Raw genomic sequence first — 19072 nt, 5'->3', positions numbered from 1 at the left:
CCCCCCCCCCCCTTTCTCTCTCTGCTTGCTTCTCTGCCTACTTGTGGTCTCTCTCTGTCAAATAAATAAAAATCTTAAAAAAAAATATGAACACATCTTTTAAAAAGTGTTTAAAAATTCTTTCAAAGGGTCATTATATGCACTACATATAATTTGTGCTAATAACAGTAGTTAAAATCTAGTGAATACTTCCAGAAGACAGGCACCTTTACATTTCATTCACAAAGGAGCCCCATCAGGTAGATATTACCATTATTTCCATTTTACCTATTTTTTTTTAAGAAGTGGAGAACAGAATGATCAATTAATGTCTCCATGGTCACAAAGCCAATTAAATTGTGGCACCAGGATTTGGGAGCCTTCAAGAGAGGATCTTCCAAAAGCAGCTTTTAAAACGCCACAAAAAGATCTGGCCTGATTCTTGGCGCTTCACTGGTTGGTTAATAAATAACAGTGCTTTTCATTTCTCTTGGAACCCAGTCTGGATCTAGGTGGTCTCCTTACATAAAGGAAAATGAATGCACGTTGGAAGTCTCACTGGACAAATCCTCTCTCGCCACCTACTTCCCCTGACATCTCAGAGGAACCCAAGGCAAGCTCTCAGAAAAAGGCATAGAGGTTGCCACCCTCGAGATTCCAAGCCCCTAAGAAGCAGGAACGCAAATAGACTTCGCAAACAGACAAAGTGTAGTATTGCTTTGGACCGAAAACGTCTGTTTGCAGAGCCTGACTCTGAAATTCCCTGAGCCTGGGAGAACAAACACAACCCTTCCCGGGGCCGTCTGAAAATCCCAGGGATCGGGTACAGTCGGGTGAAAACAAAACAAAACAAAACACAACAGCCAGTCCCGGCACCTTGCAGAAGACCTGGCGGTGGGGGCTGGGACGGGCGGCGACGGACTGTCGGGACAGAGACTGACCTGCACGCGTACACCTGCCTAGCAGCCTTGAGCAGTCAGGTGGACACCTCCGGGGCCCTGGGAGGCGGAGCCCGACTCCCGCCTCGGGAGCGAGCGGGAGACCTTCCTCCACCTCCCCCTCCTTCCGCGGCGGCCGAGCGTCCCCTTCCCCGCCACCCCCTCCCCCGGCCGGGGAACGCGGAAAAGGACCCTTGCCACTTTAAGTGACTCAGGAAGTGAAAGGAGGCCGCCGGCAGGGAAAGGGAAAGCGGAACCGGGGCGGCGGGGCCAGCGGCGCGGCGATCTCGCCGGGGCCAGCGCGAAGCAAGGCGGCGCGCGGCGCGGGGGCCGACGGGGGCGCGGGGCCGCCGCGCCGGAAGTGCCCGCGCCGGCGGAGGAAGCGCAGCGGGCGCTGAGCGGCCGAGCCGGCGGGAAGGCCTCTCGCTCCTCGGCCCGGCGGGGTCTGGCGGGAGCGCCGGCGGCAGCGGCGCCGCGGCCCCAAGCCTGCCCCGAGACCCGGCGCGGCCAGTGCCCGGGACGGGACCCGGGCGGCGCGGAGGTCGGGAGGAAGCCGCGCGGAGCCCCGGCGCCGAGCTCCGAGGCCCAGCGGCCTGGGCCGCGTCACCGCAGCCACATGGCCTCGGGAGGGGGCGCGGCCTTCGAGGAGCTGCCGCACGACGGCACGTGTGACGAGTGCGAACCCGACGAGGCCCCGGGGGCCGAGCAAGTGTGCCGAGAGTGCGCCTTCTGCTACTGCCGCCGCCACGCCGAGGCGCACGGGCAGAAGTTCCCCAGCCACCACCTGACCCCGTACGTCCACGGCGCTGCCCAGGCCTGGACCGCCGGGGCCCCGGGGCAGGGCGACGCGAAGGAAGAAGCCGGGGCCAAGGTGGAGAATGAGCGGGATCTAGAGAGCGAGGTGGGGGAGGAGAGCGAGTCCGAGGAAGACAGTGAATCGGAAGAAGAGAGCGAGACGGAGGAGGAGAGCGAGGAGGAGAGTGAAGAGGACAGTGAGGAGGAGATGGAGGACGAGCAAGAGAGCGAAGCAGAGGAAGACAACCAGGAAGGAGAATCCGAGGCGGAGGGAGAAACGGAGGCAGAAAGTGAGTTTGACCCAGAAATAGAGATGGAAGCGGAGAGAGTGGCCAAGAGGAAGTGTCCGGACCATGGGCTCGATTTGAGCACCTATTGCCAGGAAGATAAGCAGCTCATCTGTGTCCTGTGCCCCGTCATTGGGACTCACCAGGGCCACCAGCTCTCCACCCTCGACGAAGCCTTCGAAGAACTAAGAGTAAGTATTGGGCATTCAGAGCATGGACCTAGTCAGGACACCTGGGTTTCAGCTCACGTGGCCTCCTCGTGGCCACATTTGCCTTCACCATGACCTTAAAAAGCGAGTTTAGTCAACGTAATTGAGGCAGGGCTTACTTACCCTCTTTCGGGTTGAACTCCTTTGAGAATCAGTTGCAAGTTCTGCACTCTGACTTGAGGGAAATATATGTACACACGAAGCCTCGTGTACGATTTCTGGAAAATTGCCAGCCTCTGGTCCCTGGATCCCAGTTAAAGCATTCTTTGGGAGTGTTGACCCCATAAGCCAATTCCCACAGCATCACCGTTGTTGAGACTAGTGCTTGGACCCCATAAGGCAGTCTCTTTGCCTCCTTGAGAATATGGGAAACTGGGCTTCAGCCAGATGAAACCAAGCAGACGGTTCCTTTGAAGTGAAGAGGTGGTGGTTTCCATATTAAGGTCATATGTGTCCCCGGTTTCTTTTAGGTTCTCCATGTGTGATGACTGTTTGGAAAGGAGGATGAGAGGTTGGAGACAAACTCAGAGGGGGAATGGGTGTTCCTGTGTCCTCCATTTTTGGCGGGAGGGCAGGACCTTTGTCTCTCTTGGACCTTGCTGATCTCCTAGAACAGTGTTTGGAAAGTCGTAGACATTAATAAATATTAATTTGGGCGAACAAATTTGCAAATGATTTGCCTTTTGTTTATGGTATGGATGTTTGTAGTCAGTGAGAGAAATTGCTGGAGTTAACCAGGGAGGAAAGTTGGAGCAGAGTGACCAGTTTATTGGTGAATGTTGTCATAGTATGAGGACTTTTGTTTCCCTAAGCAACCTTGCAATTACTGGCACTGGGATAATAAATAGTTTGTTAACAATCCCAACACAGGAGATTGCATTTTTTTTAGTGGTAAAATACACAGAGCGTATAAAATCATATGCACAGTCTAACAAAAAATTATAAAGCAAATTCTGATGTACTCTCTACCCAGATTAAGACATAAAATATTAGTGTCAATATTAAAGACCTCTGCCCTTTCCAATCATAACTATTTCCCTTCCCCATAGGAAACCATTTTCTGGGCTTCTGTGGTGATATTTACTTACTTAGCTTTATACTTTTATCACATGTGTATGCATTCCTAAACTTCCTTGAGCTTGACACAGTTGATGTCATATTGTGCGTTCTTGTGGGCTTTGCTTCATTTTTTTCAGCATTGTGTTTGTGAGATTCATCCAGTGAGTAGCTGTGGTTTGTTCATTTTCAGTTTTGTATAGAGTTCCATTTTATGATTATGCCACAAGTGACCTATTCTGTCAGTGATGAGTATTCCATTTCCAGATTCTGAGGTTCCTCCCTATTATAAACAATATTGGTATAGGCATTCTTGTTCTTTTCTCCTGGTGAACATCTTCATACATTTAAATGAAATGTAAACCTAGGAGTGAGATTGTTGGGTCACAGACTGTGCATATCTTAAATAGCACCAGATTTTGCCAACTGTTTTCCAAAGTGGTTGTACCAGTTTGCATTGCCATGAAGAGTGTATGAGAGTTCCTGTTATTCTGTTTCATCACCACCACTTGCTATTGGAGAATTGAAAAAAAAATTTTTTTAAACATTTTTTTAAAGAGTTTATTTATTTGACAGATAGAGATCCCAAGTAGGCAGAGAGGCAGGCAGAGAGAGGGGGAAGCAGGCTCCCTGCCGAGCAGAGAGCCCGATGTGGGCTCAATCCTAGGACCCTGGGATCATGACCTGAGCTGAAGGCAGAGGCTTTAACCCACTGAGCCACCCAGGTGCCCTGAGAATTAAAATTTTTTGTCAATTTTTTGTATATGTATATCTTCTTCTGGTTTAAATTTACATCCCTCTGGTTACTCAGGACTTTGTGTATCTTTTGAATCTCACCTTTTGTGAAGTGCTTCATTCAGGGTTTTTTTTTTTTTTTTCCCATTCAGGGTTTTTTGTTCATTTTTCTCTTAGATGGTTTGTCTTTCTCATTGACTTATTGAAGTATATTCTGACTTCTTTGTTGTTTCTGTGAGTTGCAAATATCTTCTAGTGTGTGTGTGTGTGTGTGTGTGTGTGTGTTTAATTGTGCCTTGACTAGAAGCTCTTCATGTTAATGTAGTAGAATTTATCAATAATTGTCTTTATTGTTGGTGATTTTTCTGTCTTGTTCCACTTCGTATTGATTTTCCCATATTGGAAATAGGGGCTCAATTTCATTTTTTCCCCTTACAGGTAGCCAATTGCCCTAGCAGCATTTATTGAAAAGCTTGTCTTTTCTACATGGATCTGCTGTGCACATGTCCATATGCCTGCGAATGTGTTTCTTGGGTCTTCTGTTCTGTACCACTCATCTGTTAGGGTATCTCTGTGTGAAAAACATGTTTCTTGGTTACCATAGCTTTGTAACATGTCTTAATATCTGGTAGAGCAAGTCCTTCTATTTTGTTCTTTTAGAAGAGTGTCTCAGCCAGTCTTGGCCTTTTACATTTCTTAGGAGCATACTATAAATTTGTATTAAGAAAGCCTACAGAATGTTTTTTGTATTGCCTTGAGTTTATAAACCAATATGTAGAGAATTAATACCATTCCAAGATAAAGTCTTCTCATATCTTTAGGTCTAAATTGCCTCTTTTTTCTGTAGGAACTTGTACATCATTTTGAAATTTATTCCTGGATACTTAAAATTTTATAGTATTGTAAAAGAAATTAAAAACTTTTGTTTTCTAATATAGGAAAACTTTTATTTTCTGTATATAGGAAAATGATTAACTTTTATGTATTGATTTTTGTGTTAAGATGTCTGCTAAATTCTCATAAATATTCTAATGTGTAGATTCATTCTATATACATGATCATATTATCTGCAGAGAGGGACAGTTTCTGTTCTTTCCAATCCTTATATATGTTTTTTTCTTGCCCTACTTTAGATAGGACCTCTAGTATAATGTTGAATAGAAGAAGTGAGTGGGTATTCTGACTTTGTTTTAATTGATGAATAATTTACAACATTTCACACTTAAGTGTGATAGTGGTTTGCTTTTTTTCACAGATATATTTTATCGGGTTAGGAAAATTCCCTTTAATCTTAGCTTCGGAGTTTTTCTTAATTTTGAGTGGCTACTGAATTTTGTCAGGTGATTTTCCTGCATTTATTGGGGGTGTTCATTTGATTTTACTCTTTTACTAGGTTAATGTGGTGAATTATGTTGATTTTTTTTTTTCAGTATGTTCCCATGTCTCAGAAGTCTGTAGTTCACCTTTGTCTTTTGTACCTGGTTTTGTCCCAAACAACTATTAGTAACCACTTTTATTACTTTTTTGCTCATCTTTCAAATGTTTCTTCTTGTTTTTGTATACAAGAACATGGGGTGGGTATGTGAAGGGTCTTATTTCCGTCCCTTTACATTACTGTATTTTATAATTAAAGCAGTTTTCATTTCTGGGATAAATGCAACTTGGTCATGGTGAAGTATCTTCATGTTTTAAAATTTGGTTTATTAATAATTTAGGATTTTTTTCATTTTTATTTATGGGAGAAATTAGCTTGTAACTTTTTTTTTCTGTACTGCCTGTATGAGATTTTGCTATCAGGGTTATGTTGGCTTTGTAGTATGAGGCACAGTGTATTGCTTCTCACATAGTTTCTCTCTTTTAATGCTCTGGAAGTGTTTGTATAAGATTGATTGGTATGTTGTCTGGATTTGAAAAGAGAGAGATAATTTTGTTACTTTGTTTCCTATGGTATTTTTGATGATGAATTCCGTTTCTTTAATGGTTGTAGGTCTATCCAAGTTGTCTGTTTTTCCTTAGGTCAGTTTTGATAAGTTACATTTTCCCAGAAGTTTGTCCATTTTTAACTTTTCATGTTTAACTTTTTAAATGTATTAGTATGATACATAATACAACCGTCTTGTCTTACTGTCTTTCTTTTTCGTACTGTAGCTATCCTCTTTATTCTCGTAAGAACAGTAAGCCTGTTGGTCATAATCTGTCTTTGATAATTCCAGTATATGAAGACTTTGTAGGTCTCCTCTGCTGTTTGTTTGTTTGTTTTTTTTAAAGATTTTATTTACTTGACAGAGAGAGAGAGATCATAAGTAGGCAGAGAGGCAGGCAGAGAGAGAGAGAGGGAGAAGCAGACTCCCTGCTGAGCAGAGAGCCCGATGCGGGGCTTGATCCCAGGATGCATCCCAGGACCCTGAGATCACGACCTGAGCCCAAGGCAGAGACTTAACCCACTGAGCTACCCAGGCGCCCCTCTGCTGTTTTTTTTTTGTTTTGTTTTTTGTTTTTAAGATTTTATTTATTTATCAGAGAGAGAGGGGGAGAGAGCGAGCACAGGCAGACAGAATGGCAGGCAGAGGCACTCCCTGCTGAGCAAGGAGCCCGATGTGGGACTCAATCCCAGGATGCTGGGATCATGACCTGAGCCGAAGGCAGCTGCTTAACCAACTGAGCCACCCAGGCGTCCCATCTGCTGTTGTTTTTGATGGTATTTTTCATGTTTCTTCATTTCCTTTTGTGTTATGTTTGCACAGCTCTTCATTACCTTTTAAAAATTATTTGTGGGGATTTCCCAAGCCTTGGCATGAAGCTGTATTCTTCGAAAGAGGATTGAGTTTGCTTATGCTAAGGCCTAAGAGTACAAATTGTTTGGAACCCCCTTTAAACTAAATGAATTGTTTGAGATTTCACGGATCAGATTTTCAGGAGGTACCTGCCCAAGTTTACAACTTCTTAAAGATTTCATTTTCAGGGTGTTTGGGTGCTCATTCGCTCAGGTCATGATCCCAGGGTCCTGGGATCCAGCCCCGCATCAGGCTCCCTGCTCCACCGGATACCTGCTTCTCCCTCTTCCACTCCCCCTGCTTGTGTTTCCTCTCCCGCTGTGTCTCTCTCTGTCAAATAAATAAATAAAACCTTAAAAAAAAAAAAAAAGATTTCATTTTCATCCAACCTTGCAGCTCCCCACCTCCTACTGTTCAACTCTAAGGCAACACTCCCACAGTTCCCTTCAGAGGGTGAGATAGCGGCAAGTTTCGTTTGTCTTTACTCTAGGATTTTACCCTGGTAGGGGTGAGAGCATCCTAAGTCTCTGTGGAAAGGGTCTCTTTTAAATGTCTTATTCTGAGGGCCCCTGGTCAGCTCAGTTGGTAGAGTATCTGACTCTTGATCTTAAGGTTGTGAGTTTGAGTCCTACATTGGGTGTAGACATTATTTAAAAAACAAATGAAAAAAAAAGTCTCATTCTGAGCATGCCATCTGCTTTGCTTTCTCTGACCTTCTCCCCTTCCACCTCACTGTGCACTCCCTGTGAAATGCACAGCACAGTTTAATGCAGATCAGTAATGTCCTCAGATCAAGAGCTGCTTCATGTACTTGTCTTCTTTTTTAAAATATTTATCTATATCGAGAGAGAGAGCAAGCACAAACGAGAGAGAGGGAGAAGCCATCTCCCCACTGAACAATCGCCCCATGTGGCACTCGATCTCAGGACCCTGAGATCATGACCTGAGCTGAGGGTAGCTGCTCAGCCAACTGAGCCACCCAGACGCACCTCCTGTACTCTTACTGTGTCAACATTGAAACAGTATTGGTAACTAAACTATGGATATTATTAGAATTTCACCAGATCTTCCTCTAATAACTTCTGTACCAGGATCCTGTGGTCACATTAATTTTTTTTTTTTTTTTTTTTTTTTTTTTGCCTTTGATGACCTTGATAGTTTGGAGGAGTGCTAGTCTGGTGTTGTGTAGAATGTCTCTTAGTTTGGATTTGTCTGATGTTTTCCTCATGGTGAAACTGAAATTAATGGGGTTTGGGGTGATACAAATTCTCTTTTTTGCTTTCCTTTTTACTTAGCAGTGTGTCTTGTAAATCACTCCATAGATATATCTACTTATTTATTTATCTATTTTTTTTACAGCTACAAATAACTTCATTGTACATTATTCGTTTTATTCTTAATTTATGATACTGTATTTTTTAACTCTAGAATGGTTATTTGGTTATTTTTTAAAGCTCTATTTCTTTGAATCTTTTGGGGTTTGGCTTTATGTTACATTTTCATGATTCTTTTCATGTCTCATAATTTTTCATCCAATACTACACATTGTGTTTAAAAGAACTGTAGACACTAGAGTACTATTTTGTTTTTTCCCCCTCAGAAAGGGTATGCCGTGTATTCTATTAGGCAGCTAGGATGAGAGGCTGATTATTTTGATCCAATAATGATTGGTGCTTGATCAGAGCTTGGTTGCAGCTTTAATTAATTTCAGTCCATTCTGGTTTCAAATGTTTTGAGGCCAGTGTACATTTGCTTATTGGAAGAAAGTAAGGCTCCTGGAATATTAGGAGCCCGGCATGATGATGGTGAGGGACCAGGGTCTTTGTTACGTTGCATTCATTGAGCAAGTATGTATGGAGTATTGGCCAAGGGCATGGGAGCTTCTAGCACTTGGGATATAAGAGTGAGCAGAATGGAAAAAGTCCCTAGTTCTATTGGAGCTTACATTGTACTAGAAGGAAATAGAGAAAAATAAATTAGCAAATAAACATGTACAAGTGTTAAAAAGAAAAAAAAATGAAATAGTGCAGGGTGAGAAAGTGACAGAAAGTATCCTAGCTCTGCCACTTGCTTTTTGACATTGAGCAAGCTATATAACAGTTTGGCCTTATTCCCATATATCTGAAATGGGTATGAAGTTATGAAATGAAACAGGATTTTCATGTGGATAAAATGGTTTAGTTTGTGATAAGGCACTTGAACAACGCTTAACACATTGTAAGTTCTCAGTTACAATGTAAGTTAGCTGCTGTTTTTATTACTAATATGAGGAGTCTGGTTAAACATACTTTTTAAAAAAAGATTTTATTTATCCTTTTGACAGAGATCACAAGTAGGCAGAGAGGCAGGCAGAGAGAGAGGGGGAAGCGGGCTCCCCGCTGAGCAGAGAGCCCGAGGAGGAGGAGGATGCGAGCCTCGATCCCAGGACCCTGTGATTGTGACCTGAGTTGAAGGCAGAGGCTTAACCCACTAAGCCACCCAGGTGCCCCTAAACATACATGTTTAGATAGCTTCATGCCTAACTGGGTTGTGAATGGCTGGTATTGGTGGAGGAAGGCCAAACTGTTGCCAGATTTACTTAGAGTAAAGCAAACTTCAGAATGGACAGAGAACCAAGGTGACTGTATGGAAAGAGGCACCTGACGGCTGGGCCAAAAGAACCATGGTGAGCACTTTGAAAGGACAAAATTAACACTTAATCCTTGGAGTGAATTTTACTTTATTTTTTTAAGATTTTATTTATTTATTTGACAGAGAGTGAGAGAGCACAAGCAGGGCTGGCAGTGGGGAGAGAGAGAGGGAGAAGTGGACTCCCTGCTGAGCAGGGAGCCTGTTGCAGGGCTTGATTTCACTCATCTTCTTTTTTAAAATATTTATCTATATCGAGAGAGAGAGCAAGCACAAACGAGAGAGAGGGAGAAGCCATCTCCCCACTGAACAATCGCCCCATGTGGCACTCGATCTCAGGACCCTGAGATCATGACCTGAGCTGAGGGTAGCTGCTCAGCCAACTGAGCCACCCAGTTGGGATCGTGACCTGAGCCGGAGGCAGATACCTAACCATCTGAGCCACCCAGGCACCCCAGAATGACTTTTAAAGTCCTGCCTCTCCTCCTGTGCTGTATTTATTTATTCTTTGCTCGAGAGGATTCTGTCTCCAAGGATTTTGTGGATCCAGATTTGAACTAACATGTGTTCCAGCTTTATCATAGAAATAGAATTATACAGCCCAAATTATGACCTCTCTTTGAGTTATATAACCTCCCATTCAGATATGCAGGTTTCTCTTACCATAATTTCTGGCTCTGAAAATGGGTCATTGGGTCTGACAAAGGAACTTGATCTGGCTTATGGATTTATTCATAAAAAAATTCTTATATTGTCAAGGAGGTTTGCAGTCATAGCTACTTAATGAGTTATTTTTGTTGAACAATAAAAGTGCAATTAGATGTTCTCAGAACTCTAGTAGTTTTAAAAAAATTGAACTTAATCTACAATGAAAGAGGTATATTTTACATTGTAGCTTTGTTTATACACACACACACTTTTAAAGAACTCAAATGGAACACTGTCTTACGAGATATGTTTTCTGTTTTTGTTCTATTCTGTTAAAAACTTCTAGATTCTCTCACTAAACTGATTATATTGCACATTAATGGGTATGTCCTGTTATTTGAAAAGTATTTGTCTCGTGCACTATAGAATCACGGAAGGAAAGGCAGAGTTATAAAATGGCTAAGGGACAAGTGGTCGGCAGAGTTCCCAGCAAATGCTTGTGAGCATCTGTGGAGCTCTTAACATGGCTCTATTATGGATAGGTCTGAAGGGTTTGAAGACACACCCTTTGGCCTCGAGTGTGCCTTTAAGATGGTTATTTGGGGAGAAGAATGTTTGGTTAAGGGCATAGGGAACAACTGCAGAGAAGAGCTAGTGAGGGAGCACTAGTAGCAGGGTGGTTAGAAGGATCCAGGCATATGCTCCGAACAGCTGTGGCTCTAGGTATGTCAGTGCCGCATCCTGTAATGGTCCATGACTGGCTGTTTAGTCCGCTTGTAAGAAGCAACTCTGGTAGGGGGGCAGAAGGTTGAAGGTCTGCCAAAATGTGGTTATTTATATTATTTTTAATTGTCTGAAGGGTTGGGTTATCTTCTAATAAAACCATGAAGCACTGGCCACAGAATGTTTCTGTGTCTTATTTATTTGTTTAGAATAAGACAAACTAAGACTAAGGTAAAGGGAATGGCTTCCTGTCAGTTGGAGCAGCCCCGTATGGTTCTGTGAAAGATTTATGAGAGAGGCCTGCAGTTCTGGGATTGCTCATGTGAGTCCACCCTTCAAAAGGTACTTCCTTAAGCTTGATAAGTCTTGAAGTTAATACAGTGAAGAGGACAGAGAGGGCCTTAACTTTCACGGAATTCACCCTCTAGCTGGGGAAAAAGAGAGGTAATTTGGGATGGTAGTGTGTCCTATGAAATCAGCAAGTCATAGTAGTGAGGGAGTGAGTGGCAGGGCAGTGGCATAGCAGACTACATTTTGATGAGGTAGTCATGGAAAGCATCTCTGAGCATATGATTTTGGGCAGAGACCTGAATTCATGAGATCTAGCAAAGATCTAGGAAAACTTCTTTTGCTTTGCTGTTGAGTACTGCTTACGCAAAGTTCAGTGTTTCGTAGCAGAGACGATTGCTTTGGTTCTTGCAACTTTTCATAAAAAGATAGTTAGCTCTTAAAGTGAGAAGAATAACACAATTCTAGGAATTGTAATGTTCTGTTAGCACAGGTGACAATACTACCCTGTGGAGGGAGTATGAGCTTGGGGGGAGGGCCTGGAGGGCTTCTGCAAGATTAAACACAGGAGAAAAGCTGTCTCATTGTGCCCTGTTCAAGTATAGACTCTGTACAATCTTCATTATTAAAGTTATACCTTGTAATCTAAAACTTAAGAAAAATTGTGGGAGAGACACTTGGGTGGCTCAGTCAGTTAAGCAGCTGCCTTTGACTCAGGCCATGATCCCAGGGTCCTGGGATCAAGTCCCTCATTGGGCTCCTTGCTCAGCGTGGAGCCTGCTTCTCCCTCTCCCTCTGCCCCGGCTCATGTGCACTCTCTCCCCCGTCACTCTCTCTCTCTCTCTGTCAAATATATACATAAATAAAAAATAAATAAATAAATTAAAAAATTAAATAAATTAAATTAATAAATTAATTAAAATAAAAGTAAAAATAAAAAAAATTCTGAGAGAAGAGTGGTTAAGGCAGAAAGAATAGTGAATGAGAAGTTTTTTTTTTTTTTTTTTAAAGATTGTATTTATTTATTTGACAGACAGAGATCACAAGTAGGCAGAGAGGCATGTGGGAAGGGTGTGGAAGCAGGCTCCCCATTGAGCAGAGAGCCCAATGCAGGGCTTGATCCAGGACCCTGAGATCATGACCTGAGCCGAAGGCAGAGGCTTAACCCACTGAGCCACCCAGGCGCCCTGTGAATGCAAAGGTTCTAAGGTGGAGGTGAACTCTGGGTATTGGAGGGGCAACAAAAAGGTCGTTATGAAGTAGGGGGGAGTGAAAGAGAAGTAGGAGGTGAGGTCAGCAAAGTAAACGGTGTGTTTCTCACCTTGGTATCACATTTCTGAATAATCTGTGAGGGGTAATTCTGCAGAAAATACCTGTGACTGGCCCCATCCCTGCCCGTTAAATCAAAATCTCTGGGATTTATCAGGTATTTTGTAGAAGGTCCTTTTATTGAGATTTGTCTTGTGTTCATCTCATGATTAGACTAGAGCTAGTGGTTTGTGTGAGGAAGACCACAGAGTTAAGGGTGCAGGCTATCAAGATCACTATCACGGTTGGTGTCTGGGAGCCGGAACAGATTAATAGCTCGCACTTATTATATATTACCTATGGGTAGGCACTGTTCTAAGCTCTTTATCGTAGTATTAATTTGATCCTCTTAACAATCCTAGAGACCCATTATTTATTTTTATTTAAAGATTTATTTATGTGACAAAGAGAAAGCACGCATGTGAGCACGAGCTGGAGGGGCAAGAGGGAGAGGGAGAGAGAATGTCAAGCAGATTCCGCACTGAGTACAGAGCCAATGCAGGGCTTAGTTTTGCCATCATGACTTGAGCTGAAATCAAGAGTCAGACACTTAACCAGCTGTGCACCAAGGTGCCCTGAGGTACATTTTATTATTATTTCTATTTTAAGGAGGAAGGAAACTGAGGCATAGGGAGATCACATAACTTTCCCAGGGTCATAGTTGGAAAGTGGCAGAGCTTAGCCAGGAGTCTTAACAGCTGACTCCTGAGAAAAGGTCCAAGCTTTTCCTTCTCTCTCCCCCAAGAATCCAGTGCCACCTTTTTCTCTTCCCGACCTCTTGATCAAAACAGAATGGGTTAATGGGGATTATATATTACTAGATTATTGCTTTTCAGGGTAAGGTTGCTGATGAGTAGTCTTACTATTCTTAAACCCCTCTGCAAATAAAGGACCGTGTGCCCGTGGCACCAGCTTTTCTTGACTACTGCCCACAATACAGAAGTTGCCCTGTCTATTCATTGGTGTATCTTTTCTCCTCCCTTGCATCTGACCCAAGATTGGGAAGCCAGAGGTGAATCTGTTTCAGTGCTCAGTGTGTCTTCTGCTTGAACTTACAGTTCAGTCTGAGATGACCAGCTCAGTTTCATATTCCTGTCCCAGTTGGTTCTTTTACTATCCAGAGCCACAGTCTGCTCTTGTGTGGCAGGTAGGAGCACAGGTGCTCATGCACTCTCTGAAGAGAGGACAGAAGATATACAAGGAATGGGTGGAACAAAAGCTTTGGTCCTGATATGTGGGGTAGAGAGGAGAATGTGATAGGAAACACAGAACTCTGGCCCCGGGGGACTTAAATCCTTTGTATGTGTATTTTATTTTTGGTTTTGGTTGTATGTGTATCACTGTCATAGGGATCAAGCCAACATGGCATCAAAAAAAATATTAATATTGATGTCCTTTACAGATGTCCCAAAATGAATGAAGAATTAAAAAAAAATCCTTCAAATATGCTAAAGCCTCAATCCATACCCTAGGCCAGATAACCATATTCTTGTTGAACATTAATTATATATTAAACTCACTTTGGATGTGTTTAGTTAGTTTTTGATCAGGTAGCAGTGTAATCTGCTTTTAATTTCAATAGAGTGTTAGAGAAAATATTCATTTTAATGTTAAAAGCTATATGGTTAACATTCAAGACTGGTAGTTTAAGTTAATCTTATTTATCTGAATAATTTTTGAGCATTTGTCATGAGCTGTGTGATGAATATGGAGAATAAAGAAAAGCTTTTGACATCAGGAAGCTTATAGTCTAATAGGAAAGATAGTCTTTTCAAGCACTTATTTGTATGTAAATAGAGGAGCAGTAAAAACATCAAGCTATGCGGGGCTCAAAGAAAAGAGAAATTAATTTCGGGTGAAAACATGGAATCAGGAAAGATTTTGTGGCAGGAATGGTATTCAAGGTGGACCAGATGGGTAGGATTTTACTAGGTAAATAGAAACTAGACTGTTAGATAGCCCTCCTGTGTTCCCATAGCAACAGCCTATACACATTCACTGTAGCATTAGTTACAGTATACTCTATCGATGTTACTTCTTTCCATGTCCAACATGGGTTATAAACTCTTCTGGGGTCACTACTGTAATTTATGTTCCCAGTACCTAGCACAGTGCCTGTTGAGTAGTAGATGTACATGGAATATTTGGTGAATATATGAAATGAAATATGTCATCTAGTCCCAGGGTGTTGATGAACTGAAAGAGACAGTATTGCATAATCATTTAGTGTTTCAATATTTACATTAGTTCACCTGCATCTAATACAAGGAATTAATTTGGAAAAATCCAAAATAATAGCAACTCAAACAAAATATTCATTTCTCTCTGTAAATGAAGTCTGTATATAAGCAGTTTAAGGCTGGTTTGGAGAAAATGTGACGTTATTAGGAATCTAGGCTCTTTCTAGATCCACTCTGCTACCCTTAAGGTGTAGCGCTTGACATGGACCAAGTTGACTGCTGGAGTTGAGCCAGCACGTCCAAGTTCCAGGATAGTAGGCATAGGAAAGTGGAGAAGGGCACACCCTTCTGTTTTAAGGAAACCCCCCAGAAGTTGCATATGTTGCTGCTTATGTTTCATTGGCTAGAGTCAGTCCTGTGGCCTTATTTAGTTGAAAGGGAGACTAGGAAACAGTCTTTTCTCCAGGCTACACTACGTCCAGCTAAAAGCTGGTGTCTGTTGCTAAGGGAAAATGGGAGAATGAATATAAAGGACCAAGCAGTCTTGAATTAGTTGGCTTTGCAAACTATGAATTTGAGTACTTATTAGCTGTGTCATGTTGGGTAATTCACTCAGAGTCTTGGTTTCTTCACCCGTAACATTGGCATAATGATTGCTTCTCCTTGTCGGGTTATAGTGAGGAACAAAGATCATACATGTAAGGAGCTTAGCATAGTGCCTGGAAGATAATAAGCCCTCAGCTGTTGGTGGCTCATTCTTAGTACCATTATAAAGCCATCTAAGGTTCTATTCTGAGTTCATTTCCAAACCAGTTAGTCTGGCAGCAGTAGAAGTTCTGGACACCAAGTTTCTTTGGGTGAAAAGTGTTCAGCCCCCTCTCCTTCTGCTCCTTCTGCCTGCTTTATTCTGGTGGGTAGATAGGCTGGTGAAAAAGTTGTCTTTGAGAAGAGGCTCCTGTATGTTTCAGTGTCCTGCTGGTGCCTTATGCACTAGCTAACCAAAACACAGCTGGTAGGTCTAATTTTAGGTTCACAAGTCTTGCCGGTTGTCCTCTTTAAATTCTGTTTTACATTCTGAACTGTGGGAAATTTTTATAGAAGCAGAGGGGAGGCAGGGGCAATACGCTCTTTATTTTCTGGTTAGGAAATAGCCTCCATTTTCTTTCCAGTAGGTAGTCATGGGGAGAGAGATTATAGACACCCCTCTGTTGTTCTCTCTGTCCTTTGGGTCAGTATGAATGCTGGTGTAACCTGTATTGAGTGGTAAACTCTGACTTCACGTGCATGAAGTATGAAAATACTGGTCTTCAGCTGAGGTTATAAAACTAAGACAATCTAGAAACTCTGTCTGCTGTTGGATTTTGAGGCTCTTTACAGTGATGAGAGTATAGTAAAAATAGTTATTGAGTGGTTTTAGTTCAGGTGCTTTTCACTCATTGTTTCCATTGACCTCAGTACAACTCCCATAATACACTTTGTTACTATGATTCTCATTTTACGGATGAGGAAACTGATGCTCAAAGAGGTTGAGTTTTTTGGTAGGTCACCTAGCTAGTAAGTAGGAGGACTAGAGTTTAATCCCAGGTCGATGCCAAAGTACATGTTCTTTCCACCCCCATGTTGACTCTACTCCCCCATTTAAATTATTCCCACTTTTATCTAAACTTTAAAGTTGTACTAACAGTCTTCTGATGTTTACCTTCCATATGAAAGTATGTATGTATGTATGTATTTATTTATTTATTAAAGATTTTATTTATTTATTTGACAGAGAGAAATCACAAGTAGACGGGGAAGCAGGCTCCCCATCAAGCAGAGAGCCCGATGCGGGACTCGATCCCAGGACCCTGAGATCATGACCTGAGCCGAAGGCAGTGGCTTAACCCACTGAGCCACCCAGGCGCCCCATATGAAAGTATTTAATAGATACTTTCTGAATATTCTAAAACTGTTTCTTTTCTACCTGAAATTTTCTTCCTAGATATTTTACAAAGTATTTTGATTAATAACAGACTGTTTAGTCATTTTTCTCTGTTCATTCCTTCTCTAGCTCAGTACTTGGTACTTAGTAGTGCCCCAATATGTTGCTATTCAATTAATAATAACAACAACAATGATAACTAAAACTTACTGAGAACTTAGTATGTGCCAGGTTCTGTACTATAAGCTTCCTACATGTTACCTCATCCAATTTTTACCATAGTTCTTTGAGGTAGAGTATTACGATATTTTTATATAGTATTCGAAGTTAGTAGCATGATGATTTTTTTTTTGATTCAGTCATCCAATCAGGTAGAGTATTTGGAGCAGTAGGGAATTTACCAATGAGTAATTCTAAATTCCTGTTTTCTTAGAGCTTATATCGTATAAGCAAAACAGACATAAGGAAGTTCAACAGTAAATTATAGTTCAAATGATGATAAGATAAATACTAGGAATAACAAACTAGGGGAAGGAGGAGGATGACTGGGATGGGGGAAGGAGTGGGGAGCTATTTAAGGCTGTGAGGAGGAGTTGTTTGAGTGATGTGGGTAGAGTTAAAGCCAGTGATGGGAAGCTCTGGGGGCATAGTGGCCCAAATGGAAGGAATGACCTGTGAAGAGGGTCTGAGATGAAGTGAGCTGCTGGGAGATAAAAAGGATGGCTGGAGGATAACTTAGTAAGGGTGGAGATGAGGCATTAGTAGTTGAGGTCAGATTACCTAGTAGGTTGTGATGAGGACTTTGGATTTTATTCTCAGTAGCCACAGACTATTTAAGCAAGGGAGGGAGGGATGTGACTTACATTCTTAGAATTTCACTCTGGTGAAATTCTGTGTGGAGGTGGATGGTAGGGTAGCAAGAACGAGAATAGTGCTGTTGCTTGGCCTGGGGAGTAGTACCGGTGATGAATGATGAAGAGTAGTTGGAGGTGGCATGTGTTTTTGAATTAGCTTGAGAAAGACTTGGTGATGGGTTTCTCAAAACCAAAAAGGATTTCGGATCTGAGCAACTGTATAAAGGTAGTTGCCTGACATAGGAATGGACTTGGAGCTGGAAAAACAAGTACCAAAAAAAAATATTGGTAAAGAATTTTTATATGACATGGTGATAAAGAAATTCAGTTTCGTTTTCTTTTGACAAGGCCTTAGCTTTCTGATTTGATTCCTTAGGAGGACTTGTATATTCTATCTTTTGGGCCTTTTCCACTGTTTCCCCCCAAAAAGCCTGTTTTGTAAAGAAGTTGTGTTGTTTTTTTTTAAAAGCATGTTATCAACACAAGGCCAGTGGAATAGGAAAAACACCAAAACAGCCAGCCAGTATTCTTTCTGAATGCAGCATCTTCTGATTTTTTATAATACAGAATTCAATATTTAGGAGCCAGTTTAGGATGTTTAAGTGATTAACATTTACAGTTCTATGGACAAATTACTGTTCTTTTGGTGCCCAGCTGGTTATTGGCATTAGATTAGACTAACTCCCATAAACCTACAGAGATACTTCTTGTCAGGAGACAAAAGTCAAGAGACACTTCCTGTTCGGATGCCGCTTTCACCTACCATATTCCACCTTTGTTTCCATTCCTCACACATTTTCAAAGGACGTTTACATTAAAATGAACTGTACTACTTTTTTGTTTTGGGGGTAAATGGATGGACATATGTTTATGAGGTGGACTCAACCCCTTTGAAGAGAGACATCCCAGGTTTTTGGAGTTCAAATACAAGAAACCTTAAAGGTATAAAACCTTCAGAGTGTTACTTCCAGGGATAGCAACTTCAGATGCCTGCAGGGAGTGAAAGGTAGTGGAAATGCAAGAAGCAAACCCGGTAACCCTGGCAAACTGGAGAGAGCGCGCCTGCTGTAAAGTAGGTAGCTGCCATTGGGAATGGGAGCCCAGTATAGTCCGATCTTTCAGATTTTCAAAAGAAGCTGGAAATCTTTTCTGTTAGGTCATATCTCCTGATTTTTAAATGCTGGCAACTTATTTAAAATTCCCAGTATGCTGTGTGGGATAACACTCTATAAGTCCAGGGGGAAAAAAAAGTTCTGTAGGCTGCAGGCTACAAATCTGTAGATTCTGATTTGGTCCATTTTCTTTCTTCACAGATTGAGAAATAGAAATCCAAAGATACAAAATGACTTTTTCCAGGCTCACATAGATAGAGGCGGAAGTAGGAGTAGAGCCTGGGTGTTTTTTCTCTGGATGCAGTTGTCTTAACATAGAAAGTTAAACTGTTTTGGTACTCAGAGGAAAAGTAATGTCTCTTTCCTAAGAAAAGTGCATGTACATTCTAAATTTTGTATACAGTTTTAGGGGTTTTAAACTCCCTGAAATCTGTACATAAACACCAGGTAAAGAACTCTCTCTTGTACCTGCTGGTTCATATGTTTGCAGTGTAAAGGGAACAGTGCCCCAGTATTTATTTAAGCAAACTCACGTAGAGAGGCACTGTAGAAGTTGTAGGTCTGTCCTCCCTTGCTCACTCCCACCTTTGTGTGTTCTAAATCTTAGACAGTAGGACCACCTTTAGCCAAGTCCAAG

General features: G+C 42.0%; 1 protein-coding gene across 2 annotated transcripts in view; it reads left to right on the top strand.

Annotated features, from left to right (window-relative positions):
- The first annotated feature begins 1260 nt into the window (after positions 1–1260).
- TRIM44 (tripartite motif containing 44) overlaps positions 1261–19072 on the top strand; it is a 109078-nt gene continuing 91266 nt past the window's right edge. Inside the window, exon 1 of one of the 2 annotated variants that reach the window (XM_059405659.1) lies at positions 1261–2190. In XM_059405659.1, coding sequence (XP_059261642.1) covers positions 1534–2190 — 657 coding nt within the window. In that variant the 5' untranslated portion in view covers positions 1261–1533. The remainder of the gene's footprint in view (positions 2191–19072) is intronic. The other variant, XM_059405670.1, reaches the window with a different exon arrangement.

Source organism: Mustela nigripes, chromosome 1 (assembly GCF_022355385.1).
Source record: "Mustela nigripes isolate SB6536 chromosome 1, MUSNIG.SB6536, whole genome shotgun sequence".
Classification (NCBI taxonomy): Eukaryota; Metazoa; Chordata; class Mammalia; order Carnivora; family Mustelidae; genus Mustela; species Mustela nigripes.
The sequence above is the reverse complement of the archived record's forward strand: the minus strand, read 5'-3'. Positions and strand labels throughout refer to the sequence as shown.